Genomic DNA, 22,772 nt, shown 5'->3' with positions numbered 1-22,772 from the left:
GCAGGCTCGTCTCCATCGGTCAGGGCACTGTCGTTGCGAGCCGTAGTTCTGGACTATAACCTGCTCAAGCTCACTGGCCAGGCTGGGGACCTTAAGGATCTAGATTATCCAGTGGGAAAGCACAGCTGGCTGTTGCTTTTAGTCCCTCTAGATCTTGGTCTGTCAGGAACTAACTTGTGCAAAAAATAAAAATATTCCCTGGTAAAAGCTAAGACCGAAGACAGCAGGGAGCTAGGTCCTATTCCTAAAACTAGGCAGAAACAAACTGATTGCTGATAGCAGAGTGTGTGGGGTTATGCCTGCAGGGACAGGCCCATAGGCGTGGTTAAACTTTTTTCCTGCCTAGCACCTATTCCTGATTGGAGGAGCATAACCCTATAGTCTCTGAAGAGCTGGAGCTGCGTCTGTCGATGATTTTCTGTATATGTACCATTAGTTTGTAGATGCTACAACTTTCACACAAACCCAACTAATATTTTCAGGTACATAGCCATGTACCAGAATACATTTTGACCGAAATTTATAAAGAAACTAGATTTTTTTTTATTGGATATGTTTTATAACAGAAAGTAGAAAATGTTGTTTTTTCTCTTTTCAAAATGTTTGGTCTTTTTTTATTTATACAACAAGGAACCCAGTGGTGATCAAATATCAACAAAAGAAAGCTCTATTTGTGTGGGGGGAAAAATTACATTTGGGTATTGTGTAGCATGACTGAACAATTCCCAGTTAAAGTAGCACAGTGCTGAATAGCAAAAAATGCTCTGGATATAAAGGGGGGTAAAACCTTCCAGAGTTCAAGTAGTTAAGAGAGTAGGGAAGGGTTAGATCTTCTCTTAGAAATGCTTGTATCCCTACTGGGCAGATTCAATATTTGTGCTTGAGACTATTGTCACTGGGACGGTTCGTGATGGTAAATCTAAAATGTGTAGTTGTCATTAAAACACGAACAGGAGATAATCCTCCAAAGGGTTTCCACGACAACTGTCCAATGACGGAGCGATCACGTCACAACAAACCGGCGCATGTCCGGTTCATTTCTCTCCTCTCCTAGGACGCTGTACACAGAAATCGGTACAGCGTGCGAGGAGAGGAGAGAAACTGCAGCTGCACGCCTCCTCTGCCTCAACTGTGCCCAATTAGTGCCTCATCCATGCCCCATCAGTGCCTTATTCGTGCCCCATCAGTGCCTCAGTCGTGCCCCATGCATCATCCGTGCCTCATCCATGCATCATCCGTGCCTCATCCATGCATCATCCGTGTAACATCCGTGCCCACCCATGCCACCTCAGTGCTCATCAATGCCACATCCATGCCCACCCATGCCACCTCAGTGCTCATCCATGCCACATCTATGCTCATCCGTGCTCTTCCATGCCTCATCTGTGCAACATCTGTGCCTGCCCATGCTGTCTCAGTGCTCATCCATGCCACATCCATGCTCATCCATCCAACATCTGTGCCTGCCCATGCCACCTCAGTGCTCGTCCATGCCACATCTGTGCTCATCCATGCCACCTCAGTGCTCATTTGTGCCACATCCATGCCACCTCAGTGCTCATCCGTGCCACATCAATGCCACGTCAGTGCTCATCCATGCCATGTCAGTGCTCATCCATGCCACATCAGTGCTCATCCGTGCCACATCAAAGCCACGTCAGTGCTCATCTGTGCCACATCCATGCCACGTCAGTGCTCATCCGTGCCACATCCATGCCACGTCAGTGCTCATCCATGTCACATCAGTGCTCATCCATGCCATGTCAGTGCTCATCCGTGCCACATCCATGCCACATCAGTGCTCATTCGTGCCATGTCAGTGGTCATCCGTGCCACATCAGTGCTCATCCATGCCACGTCAGTGCTCATCCGTGCCACGTCAGTGCTCATCCGTGCCACGTCAGTGCTCATCCGTGCCACGTCAGTGCTCATCCGTGCCACGTCAGTGCTCATCCGTGCCACATCCATGCCACGTCAGTGCTCATCCGTGCCACGTCCATGCCACGTCAGTGCTCACCCGTGCCACATCAATGCCACGTCAGTGCTCATCCGTGCCACATCAATGCCACATCCATGCCATGTCACTGCTCATCTGTGTCATATCCATGCCACGTCAGGGTGCTAATCTGTGCCTTATCCATGCCACATCAGTGCTCATCCGTGCCACATCAATGCCACGTCAGGGCTAATCCATGCCACATCAGTGCTCATCAGTGCCACATCCATTCCACGTCAGTGCTCATCAGTGCTGCATCCATGACACATCAGTGCTAATCAGTGCCACATCCATTCCACGTCAGTGCTCATCAGTGCCACATCCATGCCACGTCAGTGCTCATCTGGGCCACATCCATGCCACATCAGTGCCACTACAATGCTCATCGGTGCCCTACAGTGTCTCACAAAATTGTAATGGGAAGTCAGGAAATTACGGTGCTCCCTGCATATTGGGCCTCTGTATGTGGCCAGGCTGTGGAAAAGTCTCACATATGTGGTATCGCCATACTCAGGAGGAGTGGAAAAATGTATTTTGGGGTGTCATTTTTGCTATGTACCTGCTATGTGTTAGAAATGTCTAATGGACAACTTTGTGTAAAAAAAAATGCGTTTTGGTTTTCTTTCCACATTTTCCAAAAACTTGTGGAAAAAAATGACATGTTCAAAATACTCATTATGCCTCCTAGATCATGTGTTGGGGTGTTTTCTTTCCAAAATGGGGTCATTTTGTGGGTAATTCCACTGTCCAGGTGCTCCAGGACTTTCAAAAGTGTGATAAGTCGTCAGAAAATTATATGTGTAATTTTTGCTTCTAGAACGCCTGACGGTGCTCCTTGGATGTTGGGCCTCTGTATGTGGTCAGGCTGTGGAAAAGTGTCACACATGTGGTATCGCCATACTCAGGAGGAGTAGCAGAATGTATTTTGGTGTGTAGTTGCAAGTATGCCTATACAGTGTGTAAGAAATAACTTCATAATATGACCATTTTGTGGGGAAAAAATTACAACTTCAAAAAACTCACCATGCCTCTTACTAAATACCTTGGAATGTCTACTTTTCAAAGAGGGGTCATTTGGGGGTATTTGTACTGTCCTGACTTGTTAGGGTGTCAAGAAATGAGATAGGCCGTCAGTACTTTAGGTGTGATCAATTTTCAATGATCGGCACCTTAGCTTGTAGACTCTATAACCTTCACAAAGACCAAAAAATGTATACTTATTTGGGTTATTTTTACTAAAGATATGTAGCAGTATAAATTTTAGTCAAAATTTTATGAATAAAAATGACTAAATTTGCAAAATTTAAAACCAAAACAAAAAAAAAATGCATTTTTTTTACCAAATTTTCGGTCTTTTTTCATTTATAGCGCAAAATTATGATTAAATACCACCAAAAGAAAGCTCTGTTTGTGTGAAAAAAAGGATGAAAATTTCATATGGATACAGTGTTGCATGACTGAGTAATTGTCATTCAAAATGTGAGAGCACTGAAAGCTGAAAATTGGCCTGTTAGAAGAGGGTTTAAGTGCCCAGTGGGTAAGTGGTTAAAAAGGGGACTTTTATGCTTCCTATTTTGATAATACAGGAAGTGACGGGAGAGATTTGGGGCGTAATTGATGCCTAATCTCTAAAAAGAGATCTGGAGGTACTGTACATGCATAGGTGCATAGGTACCAGCATGTCATCTCTAACTACAGTTTACCCAAGTTAACATCATAATATGCATGCTTTAATCAATAAAATATATTTTTTAAGCAGTTATTTGGCAATGTTGAAGATTGCACTGTAGGTGGAAACGAAATGAGAATCTTAAAATGTCTGTAGGACAAAAAAAAAAAAAAAAAACAAACACAAATTTAATATATATAAAATGAAAAATAGAAAAAACTACTGTGAAATAACTATTCAGTATGGTTGATCACTAAAACGATCATGACACAATGACACCTGTCTCTGTATGCTGGCAGGTATTCTCCACAGACTGCACAAGCAGGAATATGAGACTTCCTTGTTCCACATCCTCCACCGGCATATCGTTTCAATTGACAAATGAACACTTTGCCGTGAAAGATTCACCTTTTCCTTAACTTCATTTGGTATAAAGAATCAAGTGTAATTTAAAACGTGAGAATATGGTTGCTGATTGATTCAGGAAGAACACATGATATGGTAGAGTCCCTTCTAAATCACAGGTCTATTGTGGGAATTGAGGGCATTTCCTCAATAGCAGAATATCAGCTTCTACCAATTACACCCACTGTAATAAGTTTACATTTTATTAAGACCATATTTACACAGTTAACAATTTTAAGCCACAGACAACAATTTTACCAACTCTGCCTACACACTTATAAATAGAAATATTACCTATTCAATGTTAATATATTATATTACACAGACATAAATTTGAAGCAAGTGCAGAGTTTTATTTCTATTTTTTTTCCTTTGTAAATCAGGAAAATATGAAATAATACATGTGAATATCTCATAAATAACTCTTGCAAGCAAAATAGCTTAGGAAAAAAACAAACAGCGCTGTTGTAAAAAAAATCAGATTATATGTACTCATAAACAGTGTTAATTTGGTCAACAAAACCATTTGTCAAACTTTTCATCAGCAGCCTTTTTACAGTGACAAAAAAAAAATAAAAAATGAAAAGTATATCACATTTTGGTCCACTGACACAAACTAATGAAAATCAATTAAGTTTTAGTTAACGAACAAACAAAAAAACGAAATTGTGAGGCAGGGAGGTTTACCCTCACAAACTTCCAGTTTCCCAACAAGCAAGCGACTTGAGTCTGTAGCGTGCTTAGCTTAGCAGCAGTTAGTAGGCTGTGCACCCAGCATTACAGGCCTCCGAGTCCTCAGACGACCGTCCAGAGCAGCACTATGCATTACAGGCCTCCAGACGATGACCGTCCAGAGCAGAGAGCACTGTAATTGTGTACATTACAACTAAAGACCTCCCCTCAGACCACCATCCATCCAGAGCACTGTGTGCGTTAGAGACCTCCTCTGACCACCGGCATCCAGAGCACTGTACATTACAGGCTATCCCTCAGACCTGAGACCACCATCTAGTACTGTGTAGCATTACAGGCCTCTCAGAGTCAGACCATCCAGAGCACTGTGCAGCATTACAGGCCTCTCTCATACCACCATCCAGAGCACTGTGTGCATTACAGGCCTCCTCTGACCACTGGCATCCAGAGCACTGTGGATTACAGGCTATTCCTCAGACCACCATCTAGCACTGTGCAGCATTACAGGCCTCGCAGAGTGAGGCGACCATCCCAGAGCACTGTGCATTACAGGCCTCCCCTCAGACCACCATCCAGAGCACTATGCAGCATTACAGGCCTCTCTCATACCACCATCCAGAGAACTGTGCAGCATAACAGGCCTCTCAGTCTTATACCACTATCCAGAGCACTGTGCAGCATTACAGACCCCCTCAGACCTTGGTCCAGAGCACTGTGTAGCATTTTATGCTGGTGGATGTTACAGACCTTATGCTCCTCCATCTTTCGCTTGAGGATGCCCCACAGATGCTCAATAGGGTTTAGGTCTGGAGACATGCTTGGCCAGTCCATCACCTTTACCCTCAGCTTCTTTAGCAAGGCAATGGTTGTCTTGGGGGTGTGTTTGGGGTAATTATGTTGGAATCCTGCCCTGCAGCCCAGTTTTCAAAGGGAGGGGATCATGTTCTGCTTCAGTATGTCACAGTACATGTTTGCAATCATGGTTCCCTCAATTAACTATAGCTCCCTAGTGCCGGAAGCACTAATGCAGCCCCAGACTATGACACTCCCACCACGATGCTTGACTGTAGGCGAGACACACTGGTCTTTGTACTCCTCACCTGTTTGCTGCCACACACGCTTGACACCATCTGAACCAAATACGTTTATTTTGGTCTCATCAGACCAAAGGACATGGTTCCAGTAATTCATGTCCTTAGTCTGCTTATCTTGCAGCAAACTGTTTGTGGGCTTTCTTCTGCATCATCCTTAGAAGAGGCTTCCTTCTGGGATGAAAGCCATGCAGACCAATTTGATGCAGTGTGTGGCGTATGGTCTGAGCACTGACAGGCTGACCCCCCCCCCCTCCACCCCTTTAACCTTTGCAGGAATGCTGGCAGCACTCATATGTCTATTTTCCAAAGACAACCCCTGGATAGGACACTGAGGACGTGCACTCAACTCCTTTGGTCGACCATGGCGAGGCCTGTTCTGAGTGGAACCTGTCCTGTTAAACTGCTGTATGGACTTGGCCATAGTGCTGCAGCTCAGTTTCAGGGTCTTGGCAATCTTCTTATAGCCTAGGCCATCTTTATGTAGAGCAACAATTTTTTTTTAGATCCTCAGAGTTCTTTGCCGTGAGGTGCCATGTTGAACTTCCAATGACCAGTATGAAAGAGTGAGAGCGATAACCCCAAATTTAACCAACCTGCTCCCCATTCACACCTGAGACCTTGTAACACACACGACACTGGGGTGGAAAAATGGCTAATAGGGCCCAATTTGGTCATTTTCACTTAGGGGTGTACTCATTTTGTTGCCAGCGGTTTAGACATTAATGGCTGTGTGTTGAGTTATTTTGAAGGGACAGCAAATTTACACTGTTATACAAGCTGTACTCTCACTACTTTACATTGTAGCAAAGTGCCTTTTTTTCAGTGTTGTCACATGAAAAGATAAAATATTTTCAAAAATGTGAGGGGTGTACTCACTTTTGTGAGATAATGTGTATATATATATATATATATATATATATATATATATATATATATATATATATATACATACAGTGGGTACGGAAAGTATTTAGACCCCCTTAAATTTTTCACTCTTTGTTATATTGTAGCCATTTGCTAAAATCATTTAAGTTCATTCTTCTTCCTCATGAATGTACACACAGCTCCCCATATTGACGGAAAAACACAGAATTGTTGACATTGTTGCAGATTTATTAAAAAAGAAAAACTGAATTATCACATGGTCCTAAGTATTCAGACCCCTTGCTGTGAGACTCATATATTTAACTCAGGTGCTTTCCATATCTTCTGATCATCCTTGAGATGGTTCTACACCTTCATTTGAGTCCAGCTGTGTTTGATTATACTGATTGGACTTGATTAGGAAAGCCACACACCTGTCTATATAAGACCTTCCAGATCACAATGCATGTCAGAGCAAATGAGAATCATGAGGTCAAAAGGAACTGCCTGAAGAGCTCAGAGACAGAATTGTGGCAAGGCACAGATCTGGCCAAGGTTACAAAAAGATTTCTGCTGCACTTAAGGTTCCTAAGAGCACAGTGGCCTCCATAATCCTCAAATGGAAGACGTTTGGGACGACCAGAACCCTTCCTAGAGCTGGCCGTCCGGCCAAACTGAGCTATCGGGGGAGAAGAGCCTTGGTGAGAGAGGTAAAGAAGAACCCAAAGATCACTGTGGCTGAGCTCCAGAGATGCAGTCAGGAGATGGGAGAAAGTTGTAGAAAGTCAACCATCACTGCAGCCCTCCACCAGTCGGGGCTTTATGGCAGAGTGGCCCGACGGAAGCCTCTCCTCAGTGTAAGACACATGAAAGCCCGCATGGAGTTTGCTAAAAAACACCTGAAGGACTCCAAGATGGTGAGAAATAAGATTCTCTGGTCTGATGAGACCAAAATAGAACTTTTTGGCCTTAATTCTAAGCGGTATGTGTGGAGAAAACCAGGCACTGCTCATCACCTGTCCAATACAGTAACAACAGTGAAGCATGGTGGTGGCAGCATCATGCTGTGGGGGTGTTTTTCAGCTGCAGGGACAGGACGACTGGTTGCAATCGAGGGAAAGATGAATGCGGCCAAGTACAGGGATATCCTGGACAAAAACCTTCTCCATAGAAACATAGAATGTGTCGGCAGATAAGAACCATTTGGCCCATCTAGTCTGCCCAATATATCTGAATCCTATGAATAGTCCCTGGCCCTATCTTATATGAAGGATAGCCTTATGCCTATCCCATGCATGCTTAAACTCCTTCACTGTGTTTGCAGCTACCACTTCCATGCATCCACTACTCTCTCAGTAAAGTAATACTTCCTCATATTACTTTTAAACCTTTGCCCCTCTAATTTAAAACTGTGTCCTCTTGTGGTAGTTTTTCTTCTTTTAAATATGCTCTCCTCCTTTACCGAGTTGATTCCCTTTATGTATTTAAAAGTTTCTATCATATCCCCTCTGTCTCTTCTTTCTTCCAAGCTATACATGTTAAGGTCCTTTAACCTTTCCTGGTAAGTTTTTTCCTGCAATCCATGTACTAGTTTAGTAGCTCTTCTCTGAACTCTCTCTAGAGTATCTATATCCTTCTGGAGATATGGCCTCCAGTACTGCGCACAATACTCCAAGTGAGGTCTCACCAGTGTTCTGTACAGCGGCATGAGCACTTCTCTCTTTCTACTGCTTTCTGAGGTCCAGAGTGCTCTGGACCTCAGACTGGGCCAAAGGTTTACCTTCCAACGTGACAATGACACTAAGCACACAGCTAAAATAACGAAGGAGTGGCTTCACAACAACTCCGTGACTGTTCTTGAATGGCCCAGCCAGAGCCCTGACTTAAACCCAATTGAGCATCTCTGGAGAGACCTAAAAATGGCTGTCCACCAACGTTTACCATCCAACCTGACAGAACTGGAGAGGATCTGCAAGGAGGAATGGCAGAGGATCCCCAAATCCAGGTGTGAAAGACTTGTTGCATCTTTCCCAAAAAGACTCCTGGTTGTATTAGATCAAAAGGGGGCTTCTACTAAATACTGAATACTTAGGACCATGTGATATTTCAGTTTTTCTTTTTTAATAAATCTGCAACAATGTCAACAATTCTGTGTTTTTCTGTCAGTATGGGGTGCTATGTGTACATTCATGAGGAAGAAGAATGAACTTAAATGATTTTAGCAAATGGCTGCAATATAACAAAGAGTGAAAAATTTAAGGGGGTCTAAATACTTTCCGTACCCACTGTATATATATATATATATATATATATATATATATATATATAGATATATATATATATATATATATATACACACACACGTACATATATACACATACATAATACACACACACTATAAATTTAACAAATTTTTTTGTTGTACATTTCCCTCATTTAGCCAAATTATGTCCCCGGGGTTTTGTAAAGAAACGCATCCTAATGCGGACTGTGAATTTTCAAATACCTAACCTCAGTCTGCAGACAAAGAGCTCTTCACCCCCTCCTCTGCTGGTTATGAAAGGCAGGCAGCACACATGGCTTCTAATATTGTCATTATGATGAGAGAGCTGATCAGGACAAGGGAAGTACAATAAGCTCGTTTCACAAACCTGTCTTTTTCATTCTGATTTCCCTTATCACTCCCATTGTTGATAACAGCAAGTTCATCCAGCAATGATGTGGATTCTTTTGTAAACTTCTCAAATACCTGAAATTCAGCAGAGGAAGCATTAATATACATCAGAACTAGAATGAGTACAGGTGAATGCAAAATTTCCACTGCAAATACAGCTCATGGCAGCTGAAGATTAGAATGTTCTCAATATACTGTAAATGCAAACACTCTTATTTGTATGCCTAAACAGGGGCTGATTCATTAAAACTGGAGAATAAAAAATAAGCACAAAAGTGGTGCTGTATTCTATAACAACCACACAATTCTTGGTCAACAAGTCCATAAATAAAAAAAGTTGTAACCTAATGACCGTGGGCAAAAGCTTCCCTATTCTCCAGATTTGCTGTTCTCTGATTGGATTATTCATCCCTGCAGATTACAAAAAAAAAGACATAAGACATAAGTCTCATCTAGAATGTCAGGGTACTGAGGCGTCTGCTTGTCTTCAGATGGCTTACAGCATTTGCTATGTAATGGGTCTGGATAAAGTATGGAAGTAGTGGGGACAAGCATAGATAGTTTAGGATGCTGAAAAATCTCAAAAGCAATTATGTATTGCAGCAATCAGGAATACTAAATAAAGGAAAAGGAATTGGCAGCACTCCAGGTTGAGTCAAAATCCAGATTTATTGACTGGACATCCAAATATGACAATAGTGACAAGGTAGACGCGTTTCACACACTGACTGTGTGCTTAATCATTATTAATGATTAAGCACACAGTCAGTGTGTGAAACGCGTCTACCTTGTCACGATTGTCATATTTGGATGTCCAGTCAATAAATCTGGATTTTGACTCAACCTGGAGTGCTGCCAATTCCTTTTCCTTTATCAAGTTTTCACGGAGGCGAGCCGGGGGATGCACCGGTGTGAGTCATCAGGCAATTACACCACCTTGAGCAGTGAGTTCTTGTCTCTTCAATAGGAATACTAAATACCATCCTATACTTGGTCTAACTGTTACTACTGGTGCCTGAGTTGCCTTGCGTGCTTTTATTGGGTTGAATATAGCCAGAATGAGAAGATGTGCTCTTGCTACTGGCTTTTGTAAATGAGTAAAAGGACTAACAATGAAACATCATGGAAGGAGTGGTCTAGGCCAGTGGTCCTCAAGGCCCACTAACAGGCCAGGTTTGCAAGATAACTGAAATATATCCCAGGTGATATAATTTTCTGCTCAGTGATTGCAGTATTCTAGTCTGCATCTCCCTAAGGTAATACTTAAAATCTGGCCTGTTAGTGGGCCCTAAGAACTGGAGTTGAGGACCACTGGTCTAGGCTACAGTTTTCACAAAGTGTTGGATGTATAACACAGCCAATGGTTACCTTCACTGAAGGGCAAACACTATACTGCAGAACTGCTTTGTAAGATTATAGACTTAAGCTACCCATAGATTGATTGTAATTCGGCTGGTTAAGCAGACACCAGCTGAATTGTGAACCATCTATGGGCACTGTGATTGTACAGAAGTTGATCTACTGATGGACTTCTGTACAACCCATCTACTGGATAATTCTCTCTAGATTGTTGCAGGCTATTATGACATCAGGAAAGTCTACCCGCTGCCAGAATACAATAACACAATAGGGAGGATCCCACCCATCCACCTCAAATGTGTGGATGGAGGAATCAGGTTTGTTTTTTACAAAATAAATAGTATGACAACCATACTGCAGAGCACTGCCGGTTCTCAACAGAAGCCACTTGGAGGACATTCAGTCAGACAAAATGTTCATAGGGCAAAGCTTAGCGGTGACGTTATCAAGCCCACCCAGAGGGTCGGCGGTGCTGTGTGATATACTTGTCATACTGTTTTGTGAGTACCTACTTGGTTTCAAATTAAATGTTTTTAAATGGCACTTCACTATGGGATTTTTCTTGCTCTTTCCTTGGTATGTGTTTTTGCTGCAGAGACGGTATATGAGAAGCGGATCCAGTGACCACTTTTGGGGCATACCATTTATGAGAGAGCAAGGCTTGATGCTTACGGAGGTGTGAGAGAAAAGAGCTAGAGCAATCCATGCAGGATCTGTCATCTTTTAAATGCAGATTCAGACCTCTTGAGTTGTGGGATTTGGTAAGCAGTATTATAATCACTTGGTGTTGATACACAGCAGCTGCATATAGATTTTGCACACTTTCGGTGGATTTTTATATTTTTCATTTATAGGACTATTTTTTGATTTGTTTGTTATACACTATATATTGAATTAGACATTTTCCTGACAGCGCAAAACACTTTTTTTTTTCAGTGGTCTTTTGATATTTATATGTAAATATCAGTGAGTGCTGCAGTTAGGTTTTTTTCTTTCCCACCTTTATTTAATTTGCTTTCTAAATTTGCCAAAGGAAGGTTAAAGGGATGAGTTTTACAGATAAAAAAAACGTGCATTTATTATTTTTGTTTCGGGAGCCTGTGTAAAGCATTGCACAAAAGATCAGCAGATCGCTGATGCCATACACGTCTCCTGCAGATCTATAAGTGCGTATAGGCTTGCTCATACCTCCTACCAGGAAGCTGATCCATTCTGAAAGGAAGACTCAATGAATTACCACAGCACCATGGTCGTTCATTGAAAACTACAAGCCGACAGCCGCAAAGGCTGCCGGACCTTGTATTTTTCCATTCACAGAGGACTGTGAACAAGTGGCGCGGCCTGGTGGGCGGCAGCAGAGACGGGAGACAATTGTGGCAGCTGACACAGGGAGAAGATCTTCGGTCTGCTGTCACAGCGAGGACCAGGGGAAGGGGCGGGGGCACAGTGCATTCATAACATGTTACACCATGGATATGGGTGTAACATGTTATGAAAGATCAACTTATATTTTAAGCACAACACTGGAGAGTTATAAACAGCTTGTAGAAGAAAACCCTACAGGTAAAAAATATATTGGTTTTTAAATGTGATGCTTTCACTGTACTGTTGATGAAACATATTATAAATAAATATACTAGCTCCAGCATTGCTGATCAAGGAACATGATTTAAAAAGAAAAAATAGCCATCATTTATTTACTTACAAGCCTTTTGTTCAACCAGTCCATGTGGTCATAAGTAAGGCTTCCTCCAAATTCTTCTGTGAGCTGTGAAGGTTCTATGTATCGGGTAAGCTTGTTCCCAGACACTAGAATAACCTAAAATGGACAGCAATAAGAGACAGTCACTTGTCTGCTATAACGAGCCCCAGCACTTTTAATTATACCCAAGACACATAATCAAAGAAGAGAAGAACACAGAAGAAGTTTTAGCTTGGAAACTGTAGTTAAAATTACATATTGCTTGTTTACAATGAAGCAATATTACAAAGTATACATCTAGAGTAAATACAGTGTTTTGGCTGTTTTTAAATGTCATTCATAGAAAGGGTAAGGGTGGCTATATAAGATTTAAAAGACATGCAACTGACAAGTGTCCCCATTGGAAGCCTCACCAGGTCTAATTGCTACCTGGATAATGTTTGGTTTGGTAAAGCACTGAATTTAGAACAATTGCAAAATATTTTATTTCTTCTTTATCCTTTCATCCCAGTGCTGTTAGTCACCTCCAGCTGCTTTACATCCACTTTCTGTCTACACTGAGCTCCAGTGCATGTCATTGTTAAAGGCCCATGACAGGCTTGTTCATGAAAATAGAACAACACTACATTTGAGCACCAGAAATCAAAAATGCTATTTAATTCATTTTTAATATTTAAAGCAAACTCCCCCATCTATCCACGTCTCAATTTTTTTTGTTGAGAAATCACTTTGAAAAAATGCCCCCTAGCATTTCTGGCTGTGGTCATCTTGAGTAAGGACAGATGATTCATGTAGCATTTACTTCATGGAATCCATCTGTCCTTAAAGTAGAGTTCCACCCTTAAAAGACACTTTGCCCCATCTGCTTGCTCTGTGTCACCTGAAAAATAAATGGATAATCACGATTTTTTTTTTCTTTACTTACCTTGTTTTAGAAGAAAATATACTCGCCTTACTTCCTCTTCCTCTCTCTGCGGCCATGGCCCACGCCGTCACTTCCTGCTTGCATTGATTTCTGGGAGCTGAGCATCATCGCTCCCAGGAATCAATGCGCCTGCACCGGCCCCGCTCGTCGTGTCCGGTGCAGGCGCATCATTCCCTGCTAAACAGCTTCTGACATGACGAGCGGGGCCGGTGCAGGGCATTCTGGGACGAAGAGGACGCCGAAGAGGACGCGCTGGTTTCAGCTGCCCACACCTGAGATGGCAGCGCTAGACAAGACATTTTCAAGGTAAGCATTTCTTCTAAAAGGTAAATGCGAACTGGGACAGTTCAGAGGCTATCCATTGTGGAATGCACTAGCCCTGACTGTCCCGGGGGTATTTTTAGTGAAAAAAACTTTCAGAGGGTGGAACTCCGCTTTAAGTTACATAGTTAGTTAGGTTGAAAAAAGACATCAGTCCATCCAGTTCAACCTATGATGTGTGTGTGTGTGTGTGTGTGTGTTTGCTTTTAACCGTACATTGTATACCCCTGTATGTTGTGGTCTCTAAGGTGCCCATCTAATAGTTTTTTGAAACTATCAATGCTCCCTGCTGATACGACTGCTTGTGGAAGAGAATTCCACATCCTTACCGCTCTTACAGTGAAGAACCCCTTACGCATTTTAAGGTTAAACCGCCTTTCCTCTAGTTTTAGTGAGTGGCCACGTGTCTTATTGTATTCCCTTACTCTGAATAGTTTGTTCCTTATGCTAGGGTCACCAGTACAGTATTTGTACATTGATATCATATCTCCCCTCAATCGTCTCTTCTCCAGAGAGAATAGGTTCAGTGCTTGTAGTCTTTCCTCATAGCTGATGTCCTCCATTCCCCTAATTATTTTTGTTGCCCTTCTCTGGACTCTTTCCAATTCCAGCACATCCTTCCTGAGGACCGGTGCCCAGAACTGGACAGCATACTCCAGATGTGGCCGGACCAGAGTCTTGTAGAGCGGGAGAATAATCTCTTTATTTCTGGAGTGAATCCCCTTTTTTATACATCCCAGTATTCTGTTGGCTTTGCTTGCAGCGGCTTGGCATTGCATGCCACTGCCAAGCCTGTTGTCTACCAGTACCCCCAAGTCTTTTTCCATCCTAGACTCACCCAGAGGTTCCCCCCCTAGTGAGTAGCTTGCTTTCTGGTTTCTGGCCTCCAAGTGCATTACTTTACATTTTTCAACATAAAACCTCATCTGCCATGTAGTTGCCAGCCCCGTTATTTTGTTCAGGTCCGCTTGTAAGGTTTCCACATCCTGCATAGAAGATATTGGCAAGCCTAGTTTAGTATCATCCGCAAATACAGAGATTGTACTAGATATCCCCTCCTCTAGATCATTTATGAATAAATTAAACAGGATTGGTCCCAGGACAGAACCCTGGGGGACCCCACTTTCCACACCCGCCCAATCCGAGTACTCCCCATTAATCATCACCCTCTGGACTCTCCCCTGGAGCCAGTTCTCTATCCAGGTACTCACCTTATGGTCCATACCTACCTTCCTTAGTTTGTACAGTAAGCGTTTGTGGGGGAACGGTGTCAAAGGCCTTTGCAAAGTCCAGATACACCACATCCACAGGCTTTCCTTTATCTAGGTGGCAGCTCACTTCATCGTAGAAGGTAAGTAGATTGGTTTGGCAAGAACGATTTTTCATAAATCCATGCTGATTACTACTAATAATACTGTTTTCATTACTAAAATCTTGTATGTGGTCCCTTAACATCCCCTCCAAAATCTTGCAGACTACAGATGTTAGGCTGACCGGCCTATTGTTACCCGGGATACACCTCGGCCCCTTTTTAAATATTGGTACCACGTTGGCTTTTTTCCAATCAGCTGGCACCATACCCGTCTGTAAACTATCCTTAAAGATCAAGAATAATGGTCTGGCAATCACCTGGCTGAGCTCTTTAAGAACCCTCGGGTGCAAGCCATCCGGTCCCGGTGATTTATTTATGTTAAGTTTCTCTAGTTTAGTTCTAAGTCTAACTTCTGTTAGCCATGGCGGCACTTCCTGAGGTGTGTTGTTTAGTTTCGCCTTACAAGCTGGGTTCGTGTAGCCCCCCGATTCTTTTGTGAAGAAATTATTTAACACTTCAGCCTTTTCTCTGTCTTTAGTGGCCATATTTCCTTTGTCATCTTTTATGGGGACAATGTGTTCTGGCCTCGCTTTCTTACTGTTTATATACTTAAAGAATTTCTTGGGGTTCTTTTCACTCTCCTCCGCTATATGTCTCTCGTGTTCTATTTTTGCCGCCCTGATTTCATCTTTACATTTATTACACTCTTTGTAATGCTTAAATGCTGCCAATGCCCCCTCAGTCTTGAATTTTTTGAAGGCCTTTTCTTTAGCACGAATATGCATTTTTATGTTGGAGTTTAGCCACCCAGGGATTAATTTTGCTCTTTTAAATTTATTTCCCTTTGGAATGCACTGGTCAATCCCCTTGTTAAGTATGCTCTTGAAGCACTCCCATTTTTCCTCCGTGTTCTATCCCAATTGATATTTTCTAGCAGCGAGCGCAGTTTTGGGAAGTTGGCTCTTTTGAAATTCAGTGTCCTTATATTACCCCTCTGCTTCCTATAACTGTAATTAATACTGAAACTTATTGACCTATGGTCACTGTTTCCTAAGTTGCCCCATATTTCTATATCCGAGAGCAGGTCTGTATTGTTGGTAATCAGTAGGTCAAGTACCGCATTGTTTCTTGTCGGTGCATTCACCATCTGACCCATGAAATTGTCCTGCAAAATATTTAGGAACTGCCTAGCCTTGGCTGAGTGTGAGGTTCCTTCTGCCCTGTCTATATCTGGATAATGAAAGTCCCCCATTATAATGACATTTCCCATCCTTGCTGCCAATCCTATCTGTAAAATGAGGTCCGCCTCCCCCTCCTCCCTCAGGTTGGGGGGCCTATAGCATACGCCCAATATTACCTTCCCCACAGTGCCTTCCCTTTGAAGCTCTACCCATAGGGATTCTGCCTCGTCCTTAGCTCCATTATTAATATCATCCCTCATATTTACCTGTATACTGTTCTTGATATACAGACATACCCCTCCCCCTTTTTTACCTTCTCTATCTCTGCGATAAAGGGAATACCCCTGAATGGTCGCCATCCAGTCATGAGAGCTGTCGAACCAAGTCTCAGTTATCCCCACAAAATCTAAGTCCTCCTCAAACATCAGCAGCTCCAGCTCCCCCATCTTGTTGGCTAGGCTTCTGGCATTGATATACAAACCTCTTAATTTTGATCGGTTACATATATCCTCAAGTCAGGTATGCAGGAGGGTTTGCATACCTTAGCTGAGAAAGCCCACCCTCCCCTCCTGAAGACTCCTCGGATGTATGACATCCTTTGCCTAGGCATGGAAACCAGGAAGTAACTGAAGAAATGTAAAAAAATAAAAAGTTTAAAACTTGTAAATATGATATACAGTACTTTTCTATCTAATTACTAATGCTAGAAGCATGAGGATTAAAAAATAGTCATTGTTGAATGAGAGAGTGAAGTTCCATTTTAACCAGCTTGGAAGCACAGAAGACAGGGTAGTAATGCAAAAGAGCAAATCAGAGACAGGGAAAGACCATTGTCAACTGATAACAGAATTTTCTAAACAAGGACCTTTGTGGTAGATCAATCACAACCGGACAACATTTAGTTTCTTATGGTTTTTTAAATAAAATGTATTTTTCCCCTTTTTATTCAGTTTTAAGCATCTCAGCACTACTAATCTCCTCCAGCCTTTCTGTCTCTTCCTCCACTGTACATCACTTCTCTGATTTCTATGGGTGAGTATGCCTGCACAGCTGCTCAGAACTCCCCAATGGGGGCATGTGTGATAGAGTAATGAAGGAGTACAATTAGAAGACATATTGTGACCCGAAATGCCTAAGCAAGGACCTTTATAGCAGGATTACCAGGTATGATTTTGATGAAAGCTGCAGGTTTAGAAAGACTGAAAATGACATTTGAAATGACATTAACATGTTAAAGCATAAATTAGATTTTAATAATTGGGTTTATATCTACATTAGGTTTAGCTGCCCTTTAATAAAAGTTAGGCTCTTATTCTATTCTCAAGAAAATGTTAAAGGTATTACAAACCTTCCAACCTCCGTCTTGTGTTTTTCACCTAAATAAGATGTGTATTGATCATGTAGTTTCATGGTGTCTTTTATTGCCCTGTACAAGCAGCCTAGAGTAAATTTTCACATTTCTGTGTCAGTGGTTTCAGTTTGTGTTCAAACATGAAATATGATGCATGGCACTGCACAGGTTAATGCCTGAACTCTGTAGTCTAAGAACTGACATTTCCTGTGAAGAAACTATAAATCCCACAATCCCAGGGTCTCTCAGTCTAGTGCTCTTCAGGTAAGAGCTAAATAGTAATTAGATCTGGTGCAGACACAGACAGAGCAATTAAAACATGTGATGAGAGATCAACATGCTGTCTTTCATCAAATTAGCACTTCCATGTTTGTGCTGTAACACAGAGAAAATGGCAACACATAGATTGGATGCGTGACCCACAACAAGTCGCCTGTTCCTTTAGTGCAGGGGTAGGCAACCTAAAAAAAGTGGGGATCTACCTGAACAACATGGGAGACCTCAAAGATCACCAGGGTAGTGTTGCCTCCTCACACCGGATTTAAACCTCCAATTGCCGTATTACCATGTCACAATCGTGTCCATTGCACAGCAATCATGGGTTTAAAGTGGTTGTGAAGGCGGGTGGTTTTTTTTTCTTAATGCATTGTATGAATTAAGATATAAAAACCTTCTGTGTGCAGCAGCCCCCCTCATACTTACCTGAACCCATATCTATCCAGCTATGTTGCACAAGAGACTCGGCTGCCGGGGACTCGCTCTCTCTTCATTGGCTTAGATCGCAGCAGAGCTCTATTGGCTCCCACTGCTGTCAAAGTCAGTGAGCCAATGAGGAGAGAGAGAGGGGGTGGGGCCTAGCCACAGCTCTGTGTCTGAATTGACACACAGAGCTGTGGCTTGGCTTCAGTGCCCCCATAGTAAGCTGCTTGCTGTGGGGGAACTCATCATTAGGGAGGGACCAGGAGCGACGAAGAGGGACCCGAGAAGAGGAGGATCTAGGCTGCTCTGAGCAAAACCACTGCACAGAGCAAGTATAACATGTTTGTTATTTTTACAAGTAGTCCCTCTGCATTGCACTCTGTTGGATGCTCTGGAATGGCAGGTCAGCAAGCCCAGAATGCGATCTACCAGTCACCTGGCCATGATCTACTGGAAGATGGTGATCTTCAAGTTGCTGACCCCCGCTTTAGTGAATAGGGACAAGCTAGGAGAATGATTACACTGACATAGGGGCATTGATCAGTCATGACACCACAAACTGAAGCAGCAACATGTGTGCCCATCATTACAATATAAGGCAAACAAACACAGGGAATATAACTACACAAATATGTGGTTAAAACCCTAAAAACATCTGAAACTGAAGAATGTTTTTTAACTGCTTGCCAACCGCCGCAAGTACATATACTGCGGCTGTCAGCCCCGTGCAGGTAAAATGATGCATGGGTATGTCACTCACCTTTGAGCCAATAGGTGGCGAGCGCGCGCCGCCGGAGGCGTGCTCCCGCCCCAGCTCATTCACGGACACCGAGTGACCGGCGGACCCGATTTCCGCCAGTCACTCGCGATCATCCGTTACAGAGGGAGAAAGGCAGGCGGCTGATGTAAACAAAGCCGCCTGTCATTCTCCCTGGTGTAACAGCAGAGATCATACGGTCCTGCTATGTAGATCTCTGCTGTTACATGAAAAGCCACATCCCCGCACAGTAAGAAGCACGCCCCTAGGGACACACTGCATCACTAATAAAGTTAACCCCTTCCCTGCCAGTGTCATTTTTACAGTAACAGTGCATATGTATAGCACTGATTACTGTAGTAATGTCACTGGTACCCCCAAAAGTGTCAAAAATGTCAGTCAAGGGTCCGATCTGTCCACCGCAATGTCGCAGTCCAGCAAAAAAAAAAAAAATCGCAGATCGCGCCGCCATTACTCGTTAAAACTACAAAAATTACAAAAATCTTTCCCTTAGTTAGTAAACGCAATAACTTTTGCGCAAACCAATCAAAATACGCTTATTGCGATTTTTTTTACCAAACATATGTAGCAGAAAACAAATTGGCCAAAAATGTTAAAAAATTTTGATTTTTACATTTTTTTTGGGAATTTCATATAAAAAAAATGTGAAAAATATTGTTATTTTTGCAAAATTGTCGCTTTTTTTTGTTTATAGCGCATGATCAAAAAAATCGCACAGGTGATCAAATACCACCAAAAGAAAGCTATGTTTGTGGGGAAAAAAAGGACGTCAAATTCGTTTAGGTACAGCGTCGCACGACTGCGCAATTGTCTGCTAAAGTCACGCAGTGCCGAATCGCAAAATAGAGCCTGGTCAGGAAGGGGGTAAAATCTTCCGGGGCTTAAGTGGTTTATTCTGGATCACCTGCAACTATGTGAAATGCTTAGAGGTACGAGCCACTGACGCCATTTCCAGATCCACCCTTGCGTCACTTTTGGGTCTGTGGAACGCCTGCCGGCTCTGGGAAAGTGAGCGGCGGTGCAAGACCCATCCTGTAGCTGATAAGCCACACACATTGGGTGCTGATGTGTATTACTTTTATTTTGGAACAATTTATTTCAGTGACACAGAGAGAATAAGAGTGTGCTGGGAGAAGATTTTGCTTAAAGTGGTTGTAACCCTAAAAAAAAAAAAAAAAAAAAGTGATCCGGTTTCTTTAAAAGCATGAACAGCACAGTGCTTGTGCTGTGTAATTTGGTCCTTTGTTTTATCGAAAATACCTGGTTGATCCTGCCCTTCCCTCTGTAGACTTACCACGTTTATCATGGCTGCTGATCCAGGATACTGTGGTCAGTTTACATGACTCCGTCATCCCGCTGTCTATCCCTGCTCCCTCTCTACCCCTCCCTCCCTGCCATCTAGTGACAGTGCCACTCTGCTGCCCTTCCCTCCCCTCCTCTCCTGCTGTTATCATCACTGTGTGATACAGCTACAATCCCCGGTGTTACATTAAAAGGATGTGCACAGTGTATGTGTTTTTCAAAAAATATGCCGCTGTACACCTTACTTCATAGCGCTGCTGCTCGGCGCTCACGTGACCACCCGCTGCTCTCCTTCTGGCTGAAGTCGGCGGGGGATTTCTCAGCCCTCCCGCTGTAGTTATCCAGTCGGGAGAGGAGAGCGGCGAGCAGTCACATTTGCGTTGAGTGGCGGCGCTATGAAAAAGTGGTACACAGCAGCATATTTTTAAAAAAACACATACACTGGGCACATCATTTAATGTAACACAGGTGCTTGAAGCTGTATCACACAGTGGCTTTACAACCACGTTAAGCCACCCCCCCAAGAGGTGGACCCAGCTGTAAACCTGCTTGATGGTCACTTTGCTAGCTTTATAGTTTTGGTTAGCACAATTTTTATAAACACGTGGTGGAGCACTTTTGGATGAAGTTTTGGGCACATTGGTAGATTGTCTGAGCAACACGGTGATAAGCAACATATCATCACTTACAAGGACTTTTTATATTCACATCTGTTATGTATTATTTTTTCAGTGGTTTATTTAATTTATTGAAGATTGTTCACTAGATTTTATTGTGCATAGGCCAACACCTACCTTTTAATTTACTTATTTGTATTAGTGTTTTCCTTGCAATTAAAGGGGCAGCAGCCTTGGATTAAGAGGTGTGGTGCAATTGAGTTTTTTCAGGTTGGCGCCACTCATATTTAGTCAAAGTGAACAATGCCTTTGAAATAGAACTCCAGGAAAATGGAAGTATAGTAGGTACTCCTGTAATACAGAAGATAGTAGGTCCGGATGTCCACTGGGTAAGGTAATATTGTTGGTTTATTCATGTTGGATACAACTGACATCTGCGATCCTCCAGTGGTGCGACTAGAGTTCCAATGATAGTATAATGAAGAGATTGCGTCACTCCCTCTCCCTTCATCCATTAACAAAATTAAATTTATTAAATTCACAGAATACCTAACATTCTGCGAATGGTTGAGGGGGGAGGAGGGGCAGATAAAAAGACCTCACCTTACCCATTCACAGAACACCTCGTATTATGCTGACAGAATGCAAGAGGTTTTGTGAAGGGACAAGTGGAGAGGAAGGGGAGGAATGGCTTCCTGTACTAGCACTAGAAATCTCATAGCCAGCACCAGAGGATGACAGCCGTCAGTTGTACCTGGAATGAATAAAACCAGCATTTAACCTTACCTAGCAGACATCCAGACCGACTGTACCCAGCATTACAGGTAACTTATCTGGACCAAGTAACAGTAAAACAATTTTATTCCTGCAGATCCGTTTTATGAGCGTGCTAAAATTGTGCTTTGAATATGAATGTTTTAAAAGAACACGAACTGTTTTAATACAGTTTATTTCCCTTTAGTGAAGGCCTCCTTAAACTCATAGGTTAACATGCAGTGTGTAAAGTTAATGTGTGGGCGTTAGGATCTCCATCATGAATAGCAGACGTCACAATGCATAAATATTTCAGTTTAAGAAATCTCTGGCTGTCAGCCATGGAATTTGATTAAAACCATAATATTGGATATGGATGGGAAGGCAATTCTTCATTCGCAGAAAATATAATCTAAATTCAATTTAATTTCATACTGTCACAGCTTGGTAGGTTTGACTGACTTCGCAGGCTGCCCCGAACCAATAATGCTTTTTAACCGTGGAGAAACATTTACATGTCTGATCAACTGATACAAACTGCGAGAGAAATAATTGGCAAGAGTAAGAGGTCAACAAAATTAGAGCGAATGTGTGGTGTCATTTATAACAGCACTAATAAAACAAAGTTAAGAAGATTGTCCATGCAAACATAACATGACTTAAAAGGTCAGATCCACCTAGCATGGATTATTTCACTGCTGTCACAGACTCCTGCTGATAGCTTCATAGAATGATATGGAGATCACCCAAACAGAGACCCAGGCACCACCTCAGAGGAAAAACTGGATTTTTGTCTTACCATAAAATCCATTTCTCTGATGTTCATGGATGGACACAGCTTCTTATCGTCTTGACCATTGGGTTATACTGCCCCCTACAGGAGTAGGACACTAGGTAGGAAAAAGCTTGACTACGCCTATTAGGGAAGTCCCAGGGGGGTATACTCCCACTCTCAGCTACAGGCGCTCAGTTTTGTTACAAGCAGTGTCAGAGGAAAGCCAACACCACAGAGGGGTGGGTGCTGTGTCCTTCAATGAACATCAGAGAAATGAACTTTATGGTAAGTCAAAAATCCCA

General features: G+C 42.6%; 1 protein-coding gene across 2 annotated transcripts in view; it reads right to left on the bottom strand.

Annotated features, from left to right (window-relative positions):
* Nucleotides 1-22,772, bottom strand: part of SESTD1 (SEC14 and spectrin domain containing 1) — a 252,822-nt gene that overhangs the window by 71,123 nt on the left and 158,927 nt on the right. For both annotated transcript variants that reach the window (XM_082261218.1, XM_082261219.1), the window contains exons 6-7: nucleotides 12,460-12,573; nucleotides 9,373-9,470 (exon numbers count right to left, since the gene is read on the bottom strand). In XM_082261218.1, the coding sequence (XP_082117344.1) occupies nucleotides 9,373-9,470; nucleotides 12,460-12,573 (212 nt within the window). The remainder of the gene's footprint in view (nucleotides 1-9,372; nucleotides 9,471-12,459; nucleotides 12,574-22,772) is intronic.

This window comes from Pelophylax lessonae, assembly GCF_965119305.1.
Source record: "Pelophylax lessonae genome assembly, chromosome: 6".
Classification (NCBI taxonomy): domain Eukaryota; kingdom Metazoa; phylum Chordata; class Amphibia; order Anura; family Ranidae; genus Pelophylax; species Pelophylax lessonae.
Note: the sequence above shows the minus strand (reverse complement) of the source record. Positions and strands in the feature narration are given on the sequence as shown.